Source organism: Etheostoma spectabile, chromosome 21, assembly GCF_008692095.1.
Source record: "Etheostoma spectabile isolate EspeVRDwgs_2016 chromosome 21, UIUC_Espe_1.0, whole genome shotgun sequence".
Classification (NCBI taxonomy): domain Eukaryota; kingdom Metazoa; phylum Chordata; class Actinopteri; order Perciformes; family Percidae; genus Etheostoma; species Etheostoma spectabile.
Genome location: NC_045753.1, coordinates 19,377,372 through 19,403,281, shown reverse-complemented (window position 1 = coordinate 19,403,281; position 25,910 = coordinate 19,377,372). Strand labels below are relative to the sequence as shown.

The window sequence follows — 25,910 nt, the reverse complement described above, 5'->3', positions numbered from 1 at the left end:
GACTACCTCATAAAGCTCATTGAGAGAACACCAAGGGTTTGCAGCAATATCAAAAAGGCAAAGGATGGCTACTTTGAAGAAACTAGAATATAAAACATGTTATTTCACACTTTTTTGTTAAGTACATAATTCCACATGTGTTCATTCATAGTTTAGATGCCTTCAGTGATAATCTATAATGTAAACAACGGTCATGAAAATAAAGAAAACGCATTGAATGAGAAGGTGGTTCCAAATTATATATATATATATATATATATATATATATATATATATGTTTAAAAGAAAATGTATAACAAAAAATATACACTGTTGAAAAAGGGATAGGTAGAAGCCCTAGGCTACCCCCCCCCCACCTCTAAATTATATCACAGTCAAACAAGATAAACCATTTTAAACAATACAAAAAGACCACTCCAATTTACGTCCTACGTTATCTAGCTATTACCGCAACACTAGAGAACTTTTTTCCGTTTTGGGCCCCCTACAGGTTGGGAGTGGAATTGTCCATTACGTTACATTATACAAGTTTGCCAGATCAGGTAGGATCTGAAGTTTGAATATACTGGAGAATGTAATGTGAATGGAACATTCCGCTTCCAACCTGTGGGGGGGGGGGGGGGGGGGGGGGGGGCGAAGCAGAACAGGTTCTCTAGTGTTGCTTTAGGATAAGGGGGACCAAAGAAAAACAAAAATCAAGCAGCACTGACATCATCAAGTGATTATCATTCTCCTTCCTCACCTCTGTACCTTAAAAAAAAAAAAAGTCGTACCTTCTTTTTTAAACTGCAACATATTAGCACATTGATTTAATTTTAAATTTAATTTTAATCTGTTTATTGATCCCCAATGGGGAAATTACAATTTACACTCTGTGTCCACACTTTGTTAATTATCACACACAGTCCTGAACTACACACACGCTCAGGATCTGTACATGCACTAATGGAGAGATGTCAGAGTGAGTGGGCTGCCAGCCGAACCAGCGCCCTGAGCGGTTGGGGGGGTACGGTGCCTTGCTCAAGAGCACCTGGCAGTGCCCAGGAGGTGAAGTGGCATCTCTCCAGTCACCAATCCACACTCCCTACTTTTTGGTCCATACGGGGACTTGGACCAGTGACCCTCCGGTTCCCAACCCAACTCCCTACGGACTGAGCTACTGCCAGCCCTCAATTCATTCAGACTATTCCACAAAAACACCCAACAAATCAAAATGCACATATAGTCTAATCTCATCTACCTTGATTTCCTCAGTTTGAGCACCTTCCTCCTTCTTCCTCTCAGCCCAGTCCAGGAACTTCTCTCTGAACAGGGATGTCTCATTGTGCTCCGACAGCCGGCCAAACAGAGTCCAGCTCGGACGACCTTCCCCCTGCCTGGAAATCACACACACAATCGCACAAGGAAGTCATTTAAAAAAATGTCTCCTCTGTGCAGCTGTACTAGCCAGATGAAACCACCACGGCCTTCAATAACACAACCAATAATCTAACCCTTAACCCATCTTTGTTCTCCATTCATGCCCACATATCACATAAAACTGCATTTATTAAGTCAAAAATGTCTAAGGTAAATACTAAAAAGTGGACCACAGTGTACCATTGTGTTAACTGTTACAAAAGGTGGTAGGATTAACATGTGATACTCACATAGGCACATCCGTATTCAGGCAGGAAGCATCTAAAGGGTTGACCCTGCAGCTGCTGTAGTCATAGCTGCCACTGTAAAGCTGTTTGCCCAGTTTCACGGCAACTTTTCTGTCACCCAAGGGCACATCTTTCCCGTGCCATACGTACACTTCGGAGCCAAAATCAAACACTAAGACCTGGTGTGGTTTGTAGGCAGCAGAGGGAAGGGGGAGAGGAGATGGATTGTGGTTTTTACAACATGCAAAACAAGAGAAACAATGTTTTATTGAAATGTCTGTCTGGGCTATTATGGGTGCTTCATGGACATTTTATACTATGCATTTTCACACTTTCTATGTAGGTCCCAGACTTTTCCAGTGGCAAAATGAATACAAATATTTGTCCACACTTGTCAAAACTTCCCAGACATATGAGGTCAGTACTCGAGTATTGGTGTTACCTCTTTAGAGTCGAGCAAGGAGACACTTGGGATGGAGGCCCAGGCATCTTCATGAGGCACCAGTTTGTCTCCCTGAAGTCTGTATACTCCATTAGAGTCTACCACCCCACTCTCATACAGCTCATCCTCCTCTGGCTCCCCTGCACCTACAACACACACACAGCACAAGGAGCAGAGTAAGCATATGTGTAATTTGTCAGGGGCCCGAAAACACAAAACCATTCAAATCAGGTGTTCTTAAGGAAAAGAACAAATCAAAGCATAAAATTAAATTTTAAAATGTGTTATGAAACAGAGACTGCAGTTGTCACTAACATTACTTTTGTATGTACTGTATTAAACTCTTTATGCTTGAGCTGATGATGTTAAAGAGAGACAGTGTCTCTGTTTAAGTATGAACCTCTGTATTGGGTATGTCCTCCCAGTAGACTCCAGAACTCTTTGGCCCATCTGCTGTCAGTGTTGATACCCTCCTCCAGCACTGTCACCTGGGAGGCCTTACACCCGAGGTCCCTCTTAGCCTGAACAAACGCTGCCATCTCCGACGCCTGGTCACAGAAAGCATATTGCACATGTCATGTCTGTATTCAAGTGGAGAATATATATCATGCTGTGTCAACGCCTGTCACTCAAACAAAAACTGGTTCTTCATTAAGGTTCACTACCTTAGCTTTCTCAATGACATTGGCAAACTCTCCACTCCACATATAGCAGTGCTTTGGTGTTATGAGAAGGAAGCAGTCGCCACTGTTGAGAGAGTGGGCTGTGGGCTCCACAAGGCGTACCTGGATGTGTCTCCGACCTACAGACAATGACAAAGCAGTTTATACTTCAGTAGGCTGAATCTGAAACATAAATCACTGTTTAATATAGTGTATAGTATACACTGTATAGATCTGTAACAAATATAATTGGTTTGTAGTTTATTAATTTACCTTTCTTTAGACACAAGTAACACACTTGGGAGTTTTAAAAAAAGACTTATAAAGACTTAAGATAATTTTTTGGGTCTTTTCTGCCTTCATTTGATAGGACAGCTAGCTGAGATAGGGGAGATAGAAGGTAAAGACGTGCAGGAATTCACCACAGGTTGTATTTGAAGCCTGGACCCCCGCATCAAGGCATATACCTCAGTATATATGTGTGCCTGCTCTACCCACCAAGCTAACCCAGCCACACACGTGGGAGTTTCCCTTTAACAGCACTTCTAAGTGTTGTGTGTTTTTGCTCTTTTTCTAGATCCCCATATATCATTACATTACATTACATTTAGCTGACGCTTTTATCCAAAGCGACTTCCCATTGTTTGGGGAAACCGGAGCACCTAGAGAAAACCCCATGCAGACACGGGAAGAACATGCAAACTCCACAGGCCTGGGACTACATGGTTTTGAACCCTGTACCTTATTGCTGCAAGGCTACAGTAATAACCATTGGGACACTGTGCTGCCACATCACACCTCCATTCAACAAATATTACTAGAAAATAAACATACAGTTCATTCGTCTGCATTTCTGACCTTTGACGCGCACAAGCATGAGCTTGTTGAAAGGCAGCGTACTGTTGTTGGTCACAACATCGGTGGATTTCACACTGCGCAGGCTGATCTTGCGGAAGTTCTCCTTGCTGGCGAGGCCTGCCAATGCCACATCAGCCAGGTTTGTTTTGGAGTGTTTTGCCACTTTGATGAGAGAAAAGAAGAGCACCAGTGATGATTAGAAATAAACACAGTTGAAGTGACACACTGATCATTACTATTCCATGATCTAATCTGCCATCTCACTAATTATAACAAATAAAGACAAACAGCTGGAGGAGAGATAGGACAAGTTCCCGAATTTCTTCTTTCATGTGCGCTATATACTAGACAGCCTACACATTGCTGTGGTGCTCACTTCCTCTTATTTCCTGTGTAACCTGTGAAAAGGTCACTGAGGTCAGACAAGTGAAGAGAATCTATAAAGAGGAACCGAATATAGAAAATACACACACAGCAGACTAAACTTGCGAAATACAGCATATGAATATCAAGCAGGTAATGCATACAGCAGCTTGTACCTTCAGAACAGCTTCAGTGCTTGAGTACAGCTAATCCAGCTTTGAGTTAATGTGTTTACTGAAAATTAAACAACCTGGGCTGTGTTTCAGGTAGAGAACCTGTTTTGTGGCAGATTTTATTTGAGTGTGGGACAGGAGACAAAATAAATTGTTTGAAATGAACTGCATATTATTGCATGCACATACAAACGGCCGCATGGAAATTTAAGACACCAAAATGGCAGTTGTACTGGTAAAAGATTTGTTTTGTTTCACCACTCCAACTGCAATTTTGGTGTCTTCAATTTCCATGTGGCCGTTTGTACGTGCATGATGCGATTGTTTTTGTCTTTATGTTATTGTTAAAGTTTTAGAGAAAACTGCAACCTTCAGAAAGCACTAAAGGCCACTGGAACCTTGTAAGCTTATCGGGACCTAGACATAACTTGGTAAAGTCCTTACACAGCAAAGTTTGGTTGTGGACTAAACATTTTGTGGTGCTTGGAAGCTGTTGGGCCATATAAAACTCTACAGCCTAGCTAGGGTTAGAATCTTAATAACATAGCAATCGTTTTTGCAGTCTTACTCCTCTCCACTTGGATCCTCTTGGTCTCCAGCGAGGCTACATTAAGCCTCTGCTCGGTGTAGACCTGGCGGATGTCGTTGCGGGCAGCCAGAGCCCGCAGAGGGTTCCTGGAGCCCTGGTTCCTTCTCGTTGGTCGCACTGCTCGCTTGTGTTCTGCTACAGCTGAGGTGAGCCTGAAGACATGCATACACAAAACAGTGGTCATTTTTAACTCAAGCCCCCAAGGACCTGAAAATGACATTTAAGAGAAATACGGAATTATAAGTTGTTGAAATGGTTGATTGTCATTCATTGTTGTTATGAGTATTATAAACTAACTTTGGTGTATCGGCCTGGATCTGGCTGAGGTCCTCCTCTGTCATAACCACACTGGAGTCAAGGAGTGTGGACGGTGAGACAGATTTGTAGAAGTTGCCGAACGTCTCGTCATCATCCAGGGTCATCACTTCTTTCTCCATCTCTGCTGTCACCTCGACGGTGGATGTCTTGCTCTTACTCACGCCTGACCCACACACCAAGGCAGGAATTAGGAAGAATGGAACAGGAAGTGTTACACAGAACTTTTCTCTTGCTAATGATGAATTTGGCAAACAGGACAAGAAAAGGGTCATGGTAAGGTGATTCAGATACGTTGGATATCCATGTGTGCGTGTGTGTATATGTGTGTGGACTTCTTCTTTGCACACACGCACAATAGATCCATAATAACTCAATGTGTATTCAAATATCTCATGAGGAAGACCACATCAGACAGGGGGATTGTACCTTTATTGTGGAGCTTGTCGAGGAAAGACTCTAGCTTGTCGAGCCTTTTATCGCCTTCCACCTTGACATCGGCTCTACTGGAGATTTCTGTCCAGCAAAAACAAACCGAGGCCTGATTAATCGAGGCTTAGTACGCTCAGTGTTACAATTAAAAAAAAAATACAATGTTGGCATTAATTTTCTTTTAAAAAGGTATCAAATGCTATTAGAAAATGCTAAAATTATTAAATATAAAGATAAATCTGGGTTATCTAGACTTAGTAGCACCTTGTGACACATAAGAGTCCTGTTCAAGTATCAATATTTAAATATTCACAATGTCTGCTGTAATAACAGACTGACCGGTTCATCACTTTATTGATTAACTACCTTGTTGTGGCTTCACAGGCGTGGCATTAGATCTCTTGATGGAACTAAGAGGTGACTCTTCCTTACCGGTATCTGTCACAAGACCTGGAGGAAGAAGAACAGGGCGAAAATGCAATTAACAGTAAATTTCATTACCAGCTAATCTGTCAATTACTTTAAAAGACAGACAGAGCAGGGACCCCTGAATGAAGTTGCATATTAAACTGGGTCTACAATAAAGTGTAGGGCAGCCTAATACCTTTATACATACCTTTTTAGTGCATAGAATACTAAGCTATTAAAATAATAATTGTCTGCATGTTTTTTTTATAAATCATCTTTTAATGTTAAACATACATGTGGCACAGTGAATCCTAAGGACATACTGTATCTGTGGATGGCTGCCTAAGCTACTACTTTACCCATAGGCCAGTAAGCCTATTAGCAATGGGGATTTATATTTTATTTATATTTTTTGGAAACTTTCAAATATTAACAACAATTTGGAAGTCCCCATGCAGTGACTCAGAGGACCCCGTTAAAGATCTCTGTATTAGAGAAACTAAAAAAAAAAAGGGAATGTTGCCTGAAGAAATGGTGCAGATTATCTTTCTGTCAATTGCCTTATCGATTGATTGACCTGTCATTGCAGCTTTAAAGGGAATGGTTTTTAGATTTGTTATCATGTTTCCCACTGTTATCCCAACAACCCTGAAGATATCCCTGACCATCTAATGGGGTGTAAGTAAACCACTGCAGGCTGAGTAGCTCTTTATGGAGGATAATAATGTGATGCAGCAAAAATTGTTATATACTGTTATAAAGGCGGCAATTATTGTTTGTCCATTTTCACAAAATCATATTGGTTAGTTAGGTTTTCCTTTTTTTCAAAACTTTCAACTTTTACTTCGCATTTTCTTAAGATAAAAAAGACCAGTGTAAAGCAAAGTCTACGACCTAAAAAAGACACTACGTCATGTAGCAGCACAGAGGGTTTTCGAGACTGACTTTTCCTCTCGCAGCAGAACAATAAGCATGCTCAACTTGTGTCAAGCCACACTGAGTTAACACACTGCAGTTTCACCTCTCTTGGCCATGCGTCCAGCCACAGTGAACTGGACCGAGTCATTGGCTGCTCCTTTGCCTTTGTTCTTCCACTGCTCCTCCTTGTCTTTAAGGATCTTCATCCTGTCTGCCAGCGACATCTTGGGCCCCAAATCTACATTGGATTTCTGTTGGAACATTTATTCAAATACAACTTTAGACTTTCTTATTTTATTTTTTGGGAATGTAGGTTATGCACTCTACTGTCCATTTATTTGACAGAGGAACATACCGTAATGAGGACACAGTTAAGTAACCATGAGTAAGCAAGAAATGTTGCATGAGGTTAGGAGAGACTACTGGTGATGGTGACAGAAGATAGTGACAGAAGATAGTGAATTATGAAAAATCCCGCTACTTTCCAATTATTTTTGGATTACTACCTCCAAAGGGCTTTTACTGTGTTATTCAAACTTAAATTTTTACAACCAAAAACCATTAAGAATGAGTCCTGACAATAAAACACCAAAACTGGACTGAGGCCATTAGTCACCCACTACTCATTATTGCTTTCATTATATGATTTACTCCTGCTGCCATTTTTGCACCTGAGCTCCACCACCAAAAATGAATTAGCAGAGGTTTACTGCCCCCCCAGGACCCACTGCACCCATGAGCGGTTTTAAAGTAATTAATAATATTCCACTCCTCAATATGTGAAGCGTTTTATGGCCCAGCCTGGGTTTTTACTGGCTGCCACCCCTTTTTTCTTTGCTAATAATGAGCAATTCACTGCATGTAATGAACCAGAAGAGTTGACTTCCTTTCTACAGTGAGTTTCACATACATGTAGCTTAGTCTCAAAAGGACTATCTCCACACTATGACTGCACAGGAGAAACACACGCAGGAAATACGTTCCAAGCAGATAAACAGCACGCGGCAAAGTTATTGTAAAAATAAAACAAGAAAATAGGATAGCAAAAACTCTACTTGGTTCACAGAGAAATTTTCTTTGTGGAAGAACAATGATCTGTGTGATCTGCTGACTGTCATACTGCAACTGTAAGCTCGGAAGAGTCAACTAACCATTCACAGATGTCAGCAGCTATAAAGAGAAAAAGATGTTTGGTTATAGCGGTGAACTGCAGCCACATTGATGTCAATGTGGAATTAGAAGGAGGATATAGTGCAAAATCAGAAGTCCATATTCAAAGTTTTTGACATTAAGCTAATGTCAATATAATAGCAAAAGCTGAATGATATGAGAATAATGTCTTATTGTGATTTATTGTCTTTATTTTTAATAACTTAACCTGAAGGCCTGTGTTGGGTGTCTACATGATGTTTAACACAATGAATTTGTACCAATCATAAACAAATGTATTTCTGCGTGAACAGAAAAGGAGACTAAGTCATCTTTGACTGATTGTAAATAGTACACACACTGGCATGCAGACAACAGCTAGGAATCTTCACTTTGTAGTTTTGCCAATTCACACTTAAGCATTAATTAGCTACAGCTGACCACGTTTTTTGGCTTCAGTTGTCTTAAGAGCTAGAGAAGTGAATGGTTCTTGCTGACCAAGCTTGTTTAAATTGTGCTTTCACATCCCAGTTTCAAGATTAATTATGTATCCTCTCAATAGCAGGAACTACACAAAAATATCTAATTCATATTTTATACAGTGGCAGACTTCAAACTATTTGCCCATGACAATTCTAAACTGGTTAAAATGTGGATCTCAAATTAGCAATTTTATGAATAGAGCACTGTGACATACTGGCAACCTGTCCAGGGTGTACAAAAAAAGAGTCCTCAGATACGATATCTCATACTTATTATTGATTACAAAAACTCTGAACACATTACAAAAACCACAAATATGCTATATATTCTATAGGCTAATAGGTTATTTGGATGCCTGATTAATGTAATGCCTTCAGCTACCATCCAATATCTTTTACTACTAAACTATTAATAAATTAGAAAAATAATGTATTCATTTTGTGAATCAATAAAAAAACAACTCAGACAACAACACTACTGCCTTACCTAAATATATGAGTATATCCAAAGCAATAATGCAGATTTGTATTTTGTTTTATTTATTTTAAGCTAAAGTGCAGGGTTTGTGTCGCCCCCATGAGGAATATTCTAATTAATGACAACAACACTGCTTGCAAATCCACATGATACAAGCCTTCCGTGATCTCGTACCGCCCCGACCCCTCCTTCATGCAGTTGCTAGTAGCCAAGGACACGAAGGACTAAAAAAACATAATGGGGGCACCTGGGTAGCTCATATATAGAGGTGTACTCACAACAAAACTCTCCAGCTCTGCTTAACCAATCGTGGTTGATACTATGGCAACAAAGGAGCTGTACATTTGCAGTGCCATGTTATACAAATCTAGTCAAATTTAAATTACAAGCCAGAGAAATTCTGTGATATTTGTTCCCAATATGCTACAATATCCAAACAGCCATGTAGTAACGTAATGGAAAAGCGCCAGTTCTCATTCATAGCATTCGTTTCGATGTCTCACTATGGGATACGCCTCCCTGCGTATTCCTCAGAAGCATTTATCTCATTACGCCAATCCTGATTGGCTGGTGATCGAGTGTCCGCGTCACGTGGGTCCATCCCCCTTAAATAGCTTACGCTACGACGCGGACACCATTCTAAAACCTCTTCTCGCTTCGAAGCATATCTCAGTCGTGCAGGCTAGCTAGCTAAACTGTCCACAGACCGGAGCCATCCTAGCTAACTTCTCCGTCGCCGGGCGCTAGCTGCCTTCGACACGACTCTTCGGTCTCACCACAGACTGGAGCGTTATCCGCCTAGCCGTTTCACGGTAAGGCTATTTCTGCGCGTTAGCACACCAGCTACTGCTCAGTATCTTCGCGTTTAGCACTCCTGCTAACGAAGATGTCTTCTGACGTCCCTCACACCAGAGGACACGAAGACTCAGGGGCTCGACTTTGCCATTGTGGTAACAAAATTTCGAGCAGGGACACACACCAGGTCTGCTCTTGTTGCCTCGGGCTGGAACACGCCCGCCTGGCCGTTGAAGCCCCTGGTTCGTGCAGGCATTGTGCCTGCTTTACCATGAAGAGCCTTCGCCGACGGCTAGCGCGCCAAGCTAGCTTGTCGGGGAAGGACCCATACCTGCCCAACACCAATTTGCCGGCCGGCAATGAGGTGTCTGGTGCGGATGCCGTACCGTGCGCCGGTCCCAGCTGGGGCTCACAGCTGGAGCTGGGCCCGGCGGCCCCGCTCGCGGAGGACGTACTCGAGCTGGACTACGAGGACGAGGACTCCTCGGAGCTCCTCATATCAGAGGATGACGAGGACGAGTTTGAAATGTTCATCCCCTCCGCCCAGGCTGTCAAGCCTGATGCTGTGTCTGCCTTCGGAGACGAGGACGGAAGTGTACCAGCTTCCCCCGCTCCCAGTATGGACATGCAGGACGTGTGTAAACGCGCTGCGTCCAGGCTGAACATCCCTTGGCCCGCGGTCGTGGTGGAGCCCACCAGATCACGCTATGAGGGGAAGAAATTGCCCCTGACCAAGAGGTCGGCAAAACAGCTACTTCCAGTTTTTCCTGAACTGCTGGAAGAGGTATCCTCTTCGTGGAAACACCTCCCTTTCAGCGGTAAGACCCGTCAGGGATCTCCTCCCTGGAGTTTGAGGGCATGGAGAAGCTTGGAATGTCCCGCATGCCCCCGATGGAGCCGTTGGTTGCAGCCCACCTCCACCCCGGTGACTGCGGCAACCTCACGACCCCCCACTGCCGTCGAAGGCGGACCGTTTCCAGTCTGCCTTGAACGAGAGGCGTATAAAGCGGCAGCTTTAGCGGTAAGAGCTCTGAATTGTCTCCTCCATGCTCACAGCGTACCAAGCGAGCTGTGTGAGGACATGGTCACCAAACCAGAGCCTGCTGTGTGGAAGAGATAACTGTGATCACGGACATCTGCCTCCGCTGCAGCGCTGTGCAGTCCAGGCCACAGTAAACTATGGGGCTAATGGTTCTACAGGAAAGGGCTAGATGGCTCAACCTGACGAACCTGTCTGACAGGGAAAAAGAGGACATTTTGGACATGCCCGTCGTCCCTGACGGGGTCTTCGGCACCGCTCTGGCCTCAATGCAGCAGAGGTGTGAGGCGAAGAAGAAGAGGACGAAGCTCTTCAACTTTGCCTCCCTCGAAAGCCGAGCCCCCCCGCCTCCAGCCACGCGCCAGTCTTTCTCTCAAGCTGTCTCGCGGTCTGCTCAGTTCAAAGTCCCCAAGCGGCCAGATCCCCAGCCCGCCCCAGCTGCCCCACCCCAGCAGAAGGCGAGAGGGAGCTGGCCCAGAAAAGCTCCTGCGCAGACGACTGCCCCCCCGGGACAGCCAGCCCAGGCAGCTTTTCAGCAGGTAAAAAAGAAGAAGAGGGCGGTTTGACAACCGAGCTCTCTCCACCTGCGTCGGGGCTGGAAGTTCCCCGTTCACCAGCCCCACGTTTTCTGTTCGTAAGTGTGATGCCCCCACGCTCCCCGTTGTGGCGCGCGCTGCCAGACGGGCGCGTCCCCTCCAAGGGAAGCGGAGACTTTGTTGCGGCGATGGCAGGCCCTGCCCCCCACCCAAGTCACCTAAGCACACACTCACTCTGTTCAACAGAATTAAAGCATGTTTCACTGTCGCATCCAGACATAATGTCGAGGGCGCAGTTCGAAAAAATGAACAAAAAAGCAATAAGCGGCTCAGTGGCTTCACCGCTCCAGAGAGGAGCCACGGCTCCTCTCGAGACGCGGGATGCCAACGACCCCGTCAGTGCACTAACACTTCGCGCATGCGCATTGCCGACCACGGGTCGTTCCCGAGTCCCGCCACTAGATGGCCTCATAGCTCAGTTAATGAGGGCACAGAGTGTAAGGGACACGTTGGGGGCTGCCACTCCTCTCTCTTATCAGAGAGAGAGATGGACAGCTATCACAAATTCAGCCTGGGTACTGAGAACAATATCTCGGGGCTACAGGCTTCAATTTGCTGTTACCCCCCCTCGCTTCTCGGGCATACTCTGTACACAGGCCGGGGGGGAGTCAGCTCGCGTTCTACAGGAGGAAATTATCTCGCTGTTAGAAAGGAGAGCGATATGTGTAGTGCCCCCCGAGCTGAGTCGGAGCGGCTTTTACTCCAGGTATTTTCTGGTCCCGAAACGGGGAGGGAACGAAATTCGCCCTATCCTGGACCTGCGGGCTCTGAACAAATACCTCCGAAAATACAAATTCAGGATGCTCACTCATGCGTCTCTGCTTCGTCTGGTGCGCCAGGGCGACTGGTTCACATCTGTCGATCTGAAAGACGCGTATTTCCATATTGCGATCTATCCTCCGCACAGGAAATATCTGAGGTTCGCTTTTCGGGGTGTCTGTTACGAGTACAGAGTGCTTCCCTTCGGTCTGTCTCTGAGCCCGAGGGTGTTCGTGAGGTGTACCGAAGCAGCTGTAGCCCCGTTAAGGCGGCAGGGTCTCCGTCTGGCTACATATCTGGACGATTGGCTCCTTTTGGCACAGTCAGAGCAGGAGTCTGTGACGCAAACGCCATCCTCATCACCCTCTGACCATCTGGGTTTTATATAACACAGAAAGATGTGCTTTCCCCAGTGCAAAATATAATATTTCTGGGGCTATCTCTGGACTCGGTGTCCTTCACAGCCGCCTGTCGGCGGAGAGAGGGAGGGTTATCAGGGCTTGTCTCGCGCATTTTCGACTACGCGTCCGTTGCTTTCAGGATATGTCTGAGGTTCTGGGCTTATGGCGGCGGCTATTCTGGTGATCCCACTGGGCCGCCTGTTTATGAGGGATTTCCAGCGTTGGGTTACCTCCCTCAGGCTGGATCCTGTGCGTCATGGCGCACGGAGGGTAACGGTTACTGTGGAGTGCGGAATGGCGCTGCGCCGCTGGAGGCATCCGGCTTTCTTGGCGCAGGGAGTAGCCTTGGGCACCGTCCTGGCTCGGAAGGTGGTCACCACGGACGCGAGCCTTTCGGGCTGGGGGGGAACACAGGAGGGCCGTTTGTGAGAGGGTTTGGAGCGAGATCTCCGGCGCTGCACATAATTACCTCGAGCTCCTGGCGGTGTTTCTCGCCCTGAGGCGTTTCCTGCCGCTTTCTCAACGGACACCATGTTCTGGTGAAACGGACAACACGACAACGGTAGCCTAATATAACCGTCAGGGGGGCTTGCGTTCCCGTCATTTACACACGCTGGCACGCAGACTGATACTGTGGAGCAGCAGGCACCTGCTGTCTCTGAGAGCGACACATGTCCCCGGGGCTCTGAACCACGGTGCAGATTTGCTGTCCAGGGGCGCGCCGCTGTACGGCAACTGGACTCTGCACCCAGCCATTGTGGGGCAGGTGTGGACGCGCTATGGCCGGGCCGAAGTGGACCTGTTTGCATCGAAAGACAATGCGCAGTGTCCGCTGTTTTTCTCAATACGCGATCCAGACGCGCCTCTCGGCGTGGACGCGCTCGCGCACGCGTGGCCGTCAGCTCTCCTGTACGCTTTCCCTCCTCTGGCTCTGATACCCCCAACTCTATCCAGGGTGAGAGAGCACCAGTGCAGGATGATTCTTATAGCTCCACACTGGCCAGCGATGCACTGGCTGGCGGAGATTTATCTGCTCCTTTGCGGACAGCCGTGGCAACTCCCACTACGCAGGGACATGCTGTCCCAGGCGGGGGGGACAATCTTTCACCCGCACCCAGAGCGTCTGGCGCTATGGGCTTGGCCCGTGAGGGTGTGCAATTTAAACACAGTCGGGCTCCCACAGAGCGTGATTAACACTATTCAGAGTGCCAGGGCTTCCTCCACCAGATCACTGTATGACTGTAAGTGGAGGGTGTTTGAGGAGTGGTGTCTCAGGGAGGGACATGTCTCTTTTCAGTGCCCTGTTGGCGCAATTTTGTCATTCTTGCAGGACTTGATTGACAAACATAAAGCCTTCTCCACCATAAAGGTGTACCTGGCTGCCATTGCAGCTTGTCATGTGGGGTTTGATGGTAAAACAGCTGGCCAACATCCTTTGGTTTGCCGTTTTATGAAGGGTGCACGACGGCTGCTCCCTGTTTCCAAGCCGTTGACTCCCACATGGGACCTGGCGGTGGTGTTGGATGGGCTTGCTAGCCCCCCTTTTGAACCACTGGGGGAGGTTGACCTGAAGCATCTGTCTTTGAAGACAGTGCTGCTGCTGGCCTTGGCGTCTGCAAAACGGGTTGGCGACATTCATGCGCTTTCTGTGCATCCGTCATGCACTCAGTTTGCCCCGGGGCGTGTCAGGGTGTTATTGAAACCTAATCCTGCCTTTGTGCCCAAGGTGGTTGGCTCATGCTCTCCCATTGACCTTTTGGCGCTCTGTTCCCCGCCTTTCTCTTCCTCAGAGGAACGGCGGTTGCACGCGCTGTGTCCAGTTCGTGCTCTGCACTTTTACATGGACAGGACTGCAGGTTTTCGACGGAGTGACCAGCTCTTTGTGTCCTGGGCTAGCCCCCACAGGGGAAAGCCTGTGACAAAGCAACGGCTGTCTCATTGGGTTGTGGAATCCATTGCTCTGGCTTACACGTGTCAGGGTGTGCTGGCCCCACAGGGCCTGCGTGCTCACTCAACTCGCGGCCTTGCTGCCTCCTGGGCCTTATTTAGAGGCGTTTCAATCCAGGACATTTGTGCAGCAGCATGCTGGTCTTCACCTCTCACTTTTGTTCGGTTTTATAGACTGGACGTCTCTGCGCCGAGCGTGGCACGTGCAGTACTGGGCACTGAGCCATCGCTGGAGCGGAGCATTGCTACCTGAGTGCCGGTGGTTTCTGAGATAAGCTTGTCTGGCAATACGGGAGTCTCCATATCCCATATTGAGACATCGAAACGAATGCTATGAATGAAACTTAGGTTACTTGCGTAACCCCGTTCTCAGAGTAGCATGAGTGAGATGTCTCACCAGACAACCCTTCTTGCTGGGGCGAAGCAGAAGAGGTGCTTATTTGGAATGGTGTCCGCGTCGTAGCGTAAGCTATTTAAGGGATGGACCCACGTGACGCGGACACTCGATCCCCAGCCAATCAGGATTGGCGTAATGAGATAATGCTTCTGAGAATACGCAGGGAGGCGTATCCCATATGGAGACTCTCACTCATGCTACTCTGAGAACCGGGGTTACGCAAGTAACCTAAAGTTTCCCTCAAACAATCTTACCCTCAAACACTCTCTCTTGGTCTGCCTCTCACTCCCTCTCACTCACTCACTCACTCACTCACTCACTCACTCACTGCACACACAGTTTGTTTGTACTTTAATGTCAAACATGTGGCATGGAGTGGTCAAATATAAGCCTGACACGAGACAAAAGTTCAAAGAAATTCTAAAATCCTTTTTCTTGTACATTTAAACACTCCTAATTGTTGGATGCGACATCACATTACCGTCTCTTAATAGAATAATGTTTGTCCATGCATGCAAACTACAATATCGGTCATCCCACACAGTCCTGAAGCCTTCTCACACACTCACAGACTGACACAGCACCTCCAGCTAGCAGCCCATCTCTGGAGTCCATCAGAGAAGGGAATAACCTTGGCCTGACAGGACCCCAGAGAGAAGGGGAGGAGAGGAGAGGAAAGGGTCTGGGCTTCAAACCCCCACAGGAAACAATTTTTCTCAGTCCTGCCTTACTGTACAGTGAAGGCAGGCAACACCTCGGCCAAACCTCGGACACAGATATGGACCAGCTGAGGGCCAGCAAACCACATTCATGTACCAACAGCAAGTGTGTTGACAGCTCTGATTTCTCAGAGGTAATCCTCAGAGAGTGTGTGAGAAGTTGTCCAGAGCACAGGTAGAGAATAAGGGCCAAAAAATGTCTGGGATTAATTCCATGCAATGAGGCACATGCAGTACATAATGTATCTATGTACACACACTCACCTGACGGGACTGGAAAAGGTTGACAGGCAGTTATCAAAGTCAAAGTAAGGGGTAGAGTCTGCAGGTGAGGACAGAGGAAACTGGAAAGAAGGGTTAAAGGAGGAATAGTACATGAGGAAAAGAGGAAAGGGAAATAATCAGATGAGTATGGAGGCAAAAGTGCAAAGTAGGGCAACATGTATTACTAAAGAAGGGACTTGAGTTGTTTAAAGTCTGGCATAAAGATTGGGAGAAAAGGAAAGCAAAGAAAAGGGAAGTAGGCCATGTATAATGGTGCATGCATAGAGGGAAAACACCATTAGCAGTGCAGCGAGAGTTTGAAACTAGCCATATGGTTTAGTTACAATCAAGTGAAAATGTCTCCTGTGTGACCTGTTGGTGGATTTAACACAAAGAAATCTGATTCCTTTCAAGTAATAATTAGTGTTTTTAAATTGCCTATTTAAAGGCCTTTTTCAACACACTCAAGTTGTATTAGAGATAATCCACTCATCTTTAGAGGATTATATCTAATACATTTTCTGGTAATCAACACACCAGGGACAACATTTCCAACTGATCATTAGTCTTAATGGACTGCATCAGACGTCTTCAATGAGTCATCACTGGAATATAAATATAAAGTCCAAAACACTCTTTTGATGTCTGTGTCAAAAGTAAGAATTTATCATTATCTAATGACATGCTGCAAACAGTCAATGTAACTTATGGTTAACAATCATTATTCAAGACAGCACAGACCCTCTTTAAATTTAATTTACAAGAAGACCTCACTTTACAACACAGCCATGGTGTAAAAAAAAACAGCTTTGCAGGCTTAACAGGAAACATCTGGAGCTGGCTGAAGATGACCATGGTATATACCATGCATGTTACAGTCCCTGGTCTCCCACATATCAACCAAAGAGCTACAACATCTGCTCCGGATTGGCAGCGTATGAGATAATATGACATGCCTAAATATGAAAACCAATGGCCTTTCCTCAAGATAGACACGGAAAAGTAACAAGAATACACATGCAAGGAAATGACCCATAGCTAATGACCACATGACATCTATGTCATTCATTTAGCTAAACCATGTATTATCTACAGCTCTGATTTGAGTTAGTTTCCCAGAGCTCTATGGTCACGGCCACAGAGCACAGCAGGTTTCAGACCAGTTCACAAGCAAAAACCTCAGATAGAATTTTGGACACCAGTTTGGCTCTCTTTCATTTGTGTGACTTTTAGGGATGCAGTTTGTGTGCCATTAATTGTTATGGATTTTTTGTTGACTTACCATAATGAAGACAGACCACACAAGCATTAAATTACATCAGTTTTCAGTATTTTATTGAGTGGGGATTTGTTCAAATTGTTGGCTGTCTGTACTTACTTATTAAGTGGCTTTTTCCAGACTAAGAGTGGATTTATTCTAAGGTTAGCTCATCCTTGCATCCCCCAAGAGGATCACTGATCTGGACAGACGTCAATGCCCTCTTCAAATAAACATGACATCACTTCAATCTTTGTGTCCAGTCTACTGTTTTTGGGGATATCCAAGTGGGATAGGGGGTTTTCACTGCAACTCATTACTTTTACTGTCCATGGAATTGTTATAATAGAGTGTAGTGTTGTTTTCCCACTTGAAAACTCAGCAAGGATGGTCTTGTTTGTGTAGCAAAACAGCATGTAGAAACCTGCATGTTCTTCTATCACCACTTCCAAATATGTCACTTATCTTAACATGTGTTAAACATTAAATCCTTTATGCTGACCTGTGTAAAACGGTTTAATCTGGATGTTTATATTTTGTAAGACATGGATTTCTATAAACAACTCAAAAGCTTGATTATGGAGGGGATTCAACTTTAAGGACAGGAGAAGAGTGGAGAGTGCAAAACCTAAAAAAAGGAAGCAGGCATTTGCTTGGAAGGTTTGCAGGAGTTTGGTCATGGTGTAGGCTTTTATTTTTATAAGGGGAAGGGGCGTGTTTTTCTTTCTTTTTGGGAGGCCAGCTAAGCCCTGGATCTCTGGGCTTTGGCATCACCACTCCCAAATTTGCTGCACCCCCCAAGCCCTTCTAACCTCACATCCTTTTGGCAGCAACTCAGGGAAATAAGCTGATTCAGCAGAGGAAGAAATGTGTCCGCAGCCAAATCTCCTCTTTCCCTGCACACAAAGCTGAGGAGGAAGCCTCAACATGTGGCAGCATTTGCCCGTTACTAACTGTTTCCTCACCCCCAAAAACTATTGCACTTCAACTCCAGTCTTAAACCTGTTATTCCTACAAACCAACCAACTCACTAACTAACTACTAAACCCCACAACACAAAGAAAGAGTTTTTTAAGAACCTACCTTTTTCATCCAAGCATTTTCAGCATCTTGGAGCTGACCGAAGCGATCCGCCAGTGATGTCTGGATTAGACTGGATGGTATGGGCTTCTTCAGTCTATCCTTCTGCTCACCTTCACTAGTGAACTCTGCCAGTCTGAAAAAGGCAAGAAGACATATTAGTTCTTTACCTATGTAGTTCTTTGCCCCAATATACTGTCTAACATACCTTTGCGATATATTGAAAGCCTTAACTTGAGTATTAAAGAAATTTAAAAGTTGTACCCCTTAGCTTCTCTTTTTGCATATTACTTGGTTTATAGTAAATATGTTACAACTACTGTATATTTAAGGTTTTGTGACATTTTCAAAATTAATGTGATTTTGGGTTATACACTTCAAATGAATTCAAAGTCCATTTCGTATTTTTTAGTTCCTTTTTCTTTGCAACATGCAGATTCAGGCCTTCTACTTTATAATATTGCATGCTTTTTGTGTACATCCAAAGACCTCTGTTTGAGTGAAGAGCCCTGGCTTCCATCCAAACTGCTGTCCAGTTCCTCAACATCCTCCGACACTGTGGACGTCTTCTCCAGGCTCTCGTCAGGCGAGGGACTCCGTCTCTCCTCAAAGCTCGTTCTACTACTGCTGCTGCTGCTTCCCTCCCTCTGTTGTCCGTCCATGCTGAAGCTCCCTCCGTCTGTGAGATCATCAGTTAATGACTCATCCTCTCTGTCATTTTCCCCATTGACCTCTTCCTCTATCTCCTCCTCCATCTCCTCCTCCATCTCCTCCTCGCTCTCAGGGTGACTAAGGGTAACACTGCTTTGTCGGGCTGGCGCACAGTCTGGCGTCGAGCCCTCACTGTGGTCCGACTCCACGCTGGTGGAGCGGCTTTTCTTTAGGATTCCCTTGATGCCCCGAGGCCCAGAGTCCTGGCGCTGCAGCGAGGCAAGCTGGCAGGGAGGAGAGGGAGGGGGAGAGGCATTTCTGTTCTTGCTGAGGGGGAGAGCTCCGTCAGAGCGGAGTCTGGAAGGCTGAGAAGGGAGAAAGACAGAAAGCTTATTAAACTATAAGCCGTAATATCTATAATATCTGGAAAAGACAAGTAAAGTTGCATACGCACATTTAACCGGACCAACATTTTCCAATTTCAGCTCCTTTTCAGTTTCCACACATACAGGGAAAATCCTACTTTCTCTCTTTTTTTGACAAACACATACTCCTTTTTCAACTACTACTAGTTCTGCTCTCATTGACCTACTGCTGTTATCAAGAAAGTCTGGGTTAATAGGTGAAGGTTGAGAAAGTTGAAGGGGTTTAATCGACATAAGAAGAAAAAAAGAAGACTTAGAGCAGGAGAAAAAGAAACCAATGGTACTTAGAAAGATGAATAAAGTCAAAATCCAGAAGCCCAGGAGTTAATGTCTGAAACAGTGTGTCAAGAAAGTTTGTAAAGACTGTCCTTGTCAATGAGTCTGGGAGACTTGCATGGGACGTCACTTATGTTTGTTGTTTTTCTAAGAAGAAGAAAAAAAACTTTTACAGGAAAAAAATATTGTGTGAAGTGAAGTTGTAAATGTGAGACACAAGCTTTTTGTAGTCTGAGCTAGATATTACCAATATTGAGAATGTGATCATGCATTTCAAAGAATAATAGTTCAAAATGCAAGAGAGACACACATAGCAAGCATGAAATGACACATCTAAACGCCGCCTTTGTGTGTGTAATCTGCTGTTCCTTAGACGAAACAGCAGCAGACGTCTTGCTGACAGGTCAAAGGTTATGAGGGAGTGCTGATTTGCTGATTTAGGAGGAGTTGAAGGAAAAGACTTTGAGGCCAGGTCAAGTAAAAGTGCAACGCTAACCAGGTGGTCTTTTTAAATGAAAAACACTGGAGTGTATAATGTGTGGGGGCATTTGTGTGTGGTATACAGTACCAATACGTACTTAGAGAGAGAGAATGAGAGTGTGTGTGTGTGTGTGTGTGTGTGTGTGTGTGTGCGCGCAACTGTACATAGGGGACATGAATTACAATCTACACTTAAACTTCAAAAACTAAACTAATCCAGACCCAGAGGTAAAGAGAGCCAAGTTAAGGTGAGTAAGAGTTTTGGAATTGGTTTGCATGCGGTGCAACAGCTGTGGTCAAAAATATGATCTTTCCATAACACAATCCAGAGAGATGACTTTTATATTTCAGCCTACTGAGTTATGGAAACCATGTGGTATTTAGTTCTATATACTGTATGTGTGTAGAACAAAATGCCACATGGTTATAAATATATATATGTATATATATATATATATATATATATATATATATATATAAAATACTGACCGTTTCTTTGCCCGGGGAAGAATATTCCTGCTGCTCCTTCCGTGAAGTTTCATCCGTGGCCTCGTGATCATCCATTAACTTGCTTATATCGGTTTTGGAAAGGCTAAAATATAGCAGCAAAAAGATTAAGATAGTGGAAAAAGACAGGAAGAGGAGAAAATACGTTTTTCCTCAATTCAATGTAACAATGATTCAGCCATTACATAATGGAATTGCAGGAAAAAGCTGTTTACCATTTGCATTTATTAGTTTTTTTAATGTATTACAACCACCCTGAAGTCAATGTTACTAAATCTATCTGGGTAAAGCCGGTGTCAAAATTGTATTGTACACAACTGCAGAATATCTTGTTTTCCTTGATTCTGACTAACACAAAGGGTGTTGCCAAAATCAATAAACAGTGATTTGTTATCAATATAGGCACTGGGCCAGCATAATGATAAACACACTGAACATAGAATTCCCTAAGACTCCGCTCAGCTCAATAACTTCATCTGATGGGAGTGTTATTGACCTTTAGAAGGCAGTGACACATTCACTTTTGCTTTTAGCATATTTCTAATCTCCTGAGCAATGTTTTTGTTGCTATAGTTTCAGTTTTTGCGGTAAGTCTAATTTATTTGAATGAAAATGTTTGGTTTGTCGCATACAGTGCAATTGAGCTTTGCAGAAAAGGTCATCTATATCTCTGTACATCAAAAATGTTCAGCTGCTAAAAGTCAAACGTACGGATATCACTTCTGACTTGGGAAGAAACTAAAAGTAGTCCATGGGCCAGTTCAAAAAAAATGACAGGACAGGAATTAACTTACTTATGTCTTTGGTCTATCCACACACACACACACACACACACACACACACACACACACACACACACACACACACACACACACACACACACACACACACACACACACACACACACACACACACACACACACACACACACACACACACACACACACACACACACACACACACACACACACACACACACACACACAGACACAGACACAGTGTGAATTTGAGAGTGTGTGTGAGAGAGAGAGAGTGCTGTATTGCAAAGGGCAAGCTCTGCAGGTTTATCTGGTTTATCTCTGCAGTAGTTCACATCAGAAAGCCTTTTAAACGGTCTGTAATTACCTCTGTGCTCTGCTCTGTCTGCTCGTCCTGTGTGTGAGTGTGTTAGTTGCTGAATCTGTTCTACTTGCTCGTGTTGTGGCATATGTTATGTACTACAACATCTATGACTTGAATGGTGAAAAAGGTGAAACAGAAGTCTCCATTCAAAGTTTAAATGCAGTTAGTCCAACCCTTAAAAATAACCTCCAAGCAGACAGTTTACCGTGTCAGTCACAGTTTCATTTAGAAGTTAACTTTGCGGTTAATAAAAAGCGGTTTGAACATGCCTACCTGGTAGAGGATTCCTCTGTTTTACTGCTCATTAGAGGACACTTTACCCTGTCGTTGGCACGTTGGCTGCTGCCATCCTCCGACCCCTCCAGCTCCTACAGGTAGAGAGAAGGGCGGCGGCAGCCTAAAGGTTAGGATTATGTTTGCAAGAAATTCTGCTTACGTCCTACACTAGCTGTAAAAACAAATCTTGATAAGGGGAGGGAATAAATGAATGAGACTCCACCCATACAAAGCCGTTAACCCTTCAAATGCTCCAAGAGTTGCTAAGGTCAATGCTGTAGGGTCCAAGTGATTGTGAAGTAACCCTACTCACCCTGAGTACATAGTAAACTAATGCAGACAGAGATGAGTACTGCTGCTACTGCATTTTCCACATTAAAGTACAGCACCCTCAAGGGGGCTATTATGATTCGTTTTTGTAGTATTTATCTTTAAATGTTAAAAAGCCCCTCAGACATATTATATGACATTAAAAAATGTTTTTGCGTTTCTTTCTTTTATTATTTATTCATATGCAAATGTATATTGTTTCAAATGTGTGCTTTTTTACTGAAAAGTCCATTCTCAAGTGAATGTGTGCTGGAGGCTTTCCACATCATACTAGTTGCAAATTGGACCATGGTTGCCTCCAAACTAGCCGATTTAAGGTGAGCTCAGAGGAACTTTTGCGCTTCAGCAGATGAACGTGAAAATGGCCTTTTAATGTCAAACTCTGCACATTCATCAATCTGAAGGGAGAAGCTCAAACCTTCAACCATCACAGTGAAGTACCAGCTGAACTCTGCAGCTGTGTGAGACCTGTGTCAGTAAACACTCTACCGAGGCCCTGGGGTGACCTGCTGAGGATAAGTGGATCTCCAGCTGTGTGCCAAGTAACGGAAATCAAGTGCTCTTTTCTCACAAAATTACACAGCAAAGCTTACAGAATTAGAGGGCTCTCCAAACTGACTTATGCTCACTGATTATAAAAAAGGGAGCTTATTTTTCACCCAGCATGAATGCATTGCCAAATTTGTATATACTCAAGGAATTTTAGATATAAATGAGCTGTATCTTTCTCCAGATGTCTCCATGTATGTGCATTTAATTGCCTCCATCCATGCTGGAGAGCAGACGTACTGTAATTATACGAAGGAGACAGGATATTACTCCTTGCTTTCAAAAGGTTTAGTGTCATGTTTGGCAATAATATTCAATACAGGAAACATGAAGATGCACAACATTTTTATTTATTCTTCAGGTTTTCGTTTGTCTTTTAAAGTGTTGTTAACGGCCAAGAATGAACGATTTCTTTCTGCCATTGACCGACATATTTCGGCTTGTTTTCCAGCCTGTCTGCTGTCAGGAGACAGGGTCAGGGTGGTGGTCCAGCACGGAGGGGGGGCAGAAGACACTCGCTCTCCCTCACAGCCATTGATTGGCTCTGACTCATAAAAAAAACATGTGTAAACTAAAAAAAAAACACTGCATTAACTCAGCTACCGTGTGTTTATTTAAATATAGGTACACCTACATGTAGGCCTAAGAGATTGCAATATAAGCCTATGCATTACTATTAGAACTGTAGCATACATATGTCAAGGATGTATAAATAAAATAAACTTCAGCTGGAGTCCAATTTAATACGGCAACACTGTTGATCGCATCAGCGATCTCTTTCTATTCCGCATACCTCCTACAGCCTAATACCAGTTTTTAGGCTGCCAAACAGTACACAGTAATGCAAATTAAACTGAGATGTCAGGGTTTTAATCTCCACCTCTGAAAAGTGACGCTTCTTAGCCAGATTACGTCTGGCCATGTCGTAAATAGTAGGGGTGAGGCCTCAAAATCAAGAATATATTGGGGCGTAATGTTTAATTACGATTGTTTCCAGCCGCTGCATGTATCAAAGTACGACCATTCTTACGCTCTGATTGGTGTGATACGCCCATTTCATGAATCCCACGTTAAGCCTGTCGTAAGAGGATTTCTGTGCTCATATCTGCTGGTTTCTACGTTAGGTTGATAAATGAGTGCCACTGACTCTGTGGCTTTCAACAGGGATTTTGGATCAAAAATGACCGATAAGATAAAAGTGAACATAGTATCTGTTACAACTGATGATTTTCAAGTGAGACACCTTAACTGTCTTAATAACAGTTAACAATAACAAAGATCTACTCAGAACAAAGGATGGAGAGAGCCGGAAAAAAGAGCAAACAAAAAGCAGCACGATGGTAAGATAGCCTTTTTGTGGGAGTTTATTTTCCCAGCAGGTTTTGCTGCCATCTGGGTTCACTTGGCCAACCTTGGCACAGCTCCTGGTCTGTGAAGTTCAAGTTAGAACAGCTATTTACATCCAATATCATGAAACCTAACCACTTCTGAAACTTAAGCAGCCTGGGAAATGCAGTTACTGTCTATATCTTTAAGCACACACGTGTGTATATCTCCAATGGGATTGGGGGAATTATCAAGTTTTGTTCCTGAATGGATCTGTAAGCTCTCTAGATTTCTTCTAGTCTTGTCGTCGCTTGTACAACTCCACAGGCTGTGTGTGTGTGTGTGTGTGTGTGTGTGTGTGACTGGTGTGTGTGTGTGTGTGGTGTGTGTGTGTGTGTGTGTGTGTGTGTGTGTGTGTGTGTGTGTGTGTGTGTGTGAAGTCAAGACTTTGGCCGAGAGTGCATCAAGGTGTGGGACAGCTCAGTGCTGCATGGAACGCTCAATTTGTTATTAGTGGAGCAAAGATCCAGGGGGGGGGGGTTGAAGCATACACCAGCTGCGTTGGAAAGGGCGGGAGTAATCTAGGGAAATGAAAATATTAACCGTAGACTTTCGAAAAAAAAAGTATAGAAATAGCATCTGTGACTTCACTCACAAGTTTATGAATGTGTTTCGAAGCTTGGATTTGGTTTATTGTGTGCTATCATTTGCAGCTATGAAATCTAAATTTGGGCAAAAGCTACATAAAGACAATCGCACACACTACACAACGTGTGCTCGATCAAACCACACAAAACATTTAGATAAAAGGGGATTTTACTAAATACTATACCTTAAAACGAGACATGCTGGAAGTCCTCATGGATGAGTTCACATGCTTCTCGTCAACTAAAAAGAACACACACACACACACACACACACACACACACACGGACACGGACACACACACACACACACACACACACACACACACACACACGTCTTTGAAAGTGGAAGTTTTTCTTGCTGGGGATAACAACCTAAAACATGCAGCCAGAAAAAATGACAGTATGTATTTATTGGCTTTAATAATTCTACACAGATGTCTCTGGATAAGAAAAGGAAATGACTGAAAGAATGAAATGAATGGTAGGGATATTTCCCCGGTCTGAGGATGAGTTTGAAAAGTCACAGGGCTCCAATAGATTTAGAGGTAAAACCATACTGCGTCTATCAGTTTATGTGAGATAATGGATGTCTTACTGTAAAGAAAGGGAAACTATGACTGTGTATGTGCATATGTGCGAGAGAGAAAGAGAATTATTTCTGTGAGTTCTCAAATCAAAAACAGCCCTGAGATGTATAATCTTCTTATCCAAACTAAAGGAAACCATTACATATCATGATTTTCAACAACACTAAATTCTTAAATCAGCACACTCACAATCCACAAATCTCTTTTTATTGCCTTGACAATGAGTCATTTCTGGCTGGAATGGTTCCCCATCCAAAGAAAACAAATGAAAGTCCAAATAGTGTCTCTAACAAACCCCCCTTTTCCAATGGGAAGAACGCTCTTCCATTGAGGCCTAATGCTCTAGTTTTTTAAAACTCAGATAGATTTATGTTTCCAGGATCCCCTGCTGTCCAGAACTTAGCATGATTTAGTTCAGACGATGACACTATACGCATTGCAGACCGGTGATTCCCCTGCAGACTGTGCTCTCTTAGCTTTGACTCCAGTCCAATCTTTTTCACATCATCCATCCAACATCCAAACCCAGAGAGAGAGGGAGAGGGAGAGGGAGAGGGAGAGAGA

General features: G+C 44.2%; 1 protein-coding gene across 4 annotated transcripts in view; it reads right to left on the bottom strand.

Moving 5' to 3' along the window:
• Positions 1-25,910, bottom strand: part of svild (supervillin d) — a 50,516-nt gene that overhangs the window by 5,906 nt on the left and 18,700 nt on the right. For all 4 annotated transcript variants that reach the window (XM_032502399.1, XM_032502397.1, XM_032502400.1 and 1 more), the window contains 16 exons: positions 24,945-25,000; positions 21,905-21,999; positions 20,492-20,594; positions 18,660-19,186; positions 18,174-18,306; positions 6,910-7,057; positions 5,847-5,930; positions 5,478-5,564; positions 5,031-5,214; positions 4,713-4,885; positions 3,609-3,770; positions 2,754-2,890; positions 2,489-2,636; positions 2,089-2,234; positions 1,650-1,825; positions 1,241-1,376 (listed from right to left, as the gene is read on the bottom strand). In XM_032502399.1, the coding sequence (XP_032358290.1) occupies positions 1,241-1,376; positions 1,650-1,825; positions 2,089-2,234; positions 2,489-2,636; positions 2,754-2,890; positions 3,609-3,770; positions 4,713-4,885; positions 5,031-5,214; positions 5,478-5,564; positions 5,847-5,930; positions 6,910-7,057; positions 18,174-18,306; positions 18,660-19,186; positions 20,492-20,594; positions 21,905-21,999; positions 24,945-25,000 (2,495 nt within the window). The remainder of the gene's footprint in view (positions 1-1,240; positions 1,377-1,649; positions 1,826-2,088; positions 2,235-2,488; positions 2,637-2,753; positions 2,891-3,608; positions 3,771-4,712; positions 4,886-5,030; positions 5,215-5,477; positions 5,565-5,846; positions 5,931-6,909; positions 7,058-18,173; positions 18,307-18,659; positions 19,187-20,491; positions 20,595-21,904; positions 22,000-24,944; positions 25,001-25,910) is intronic.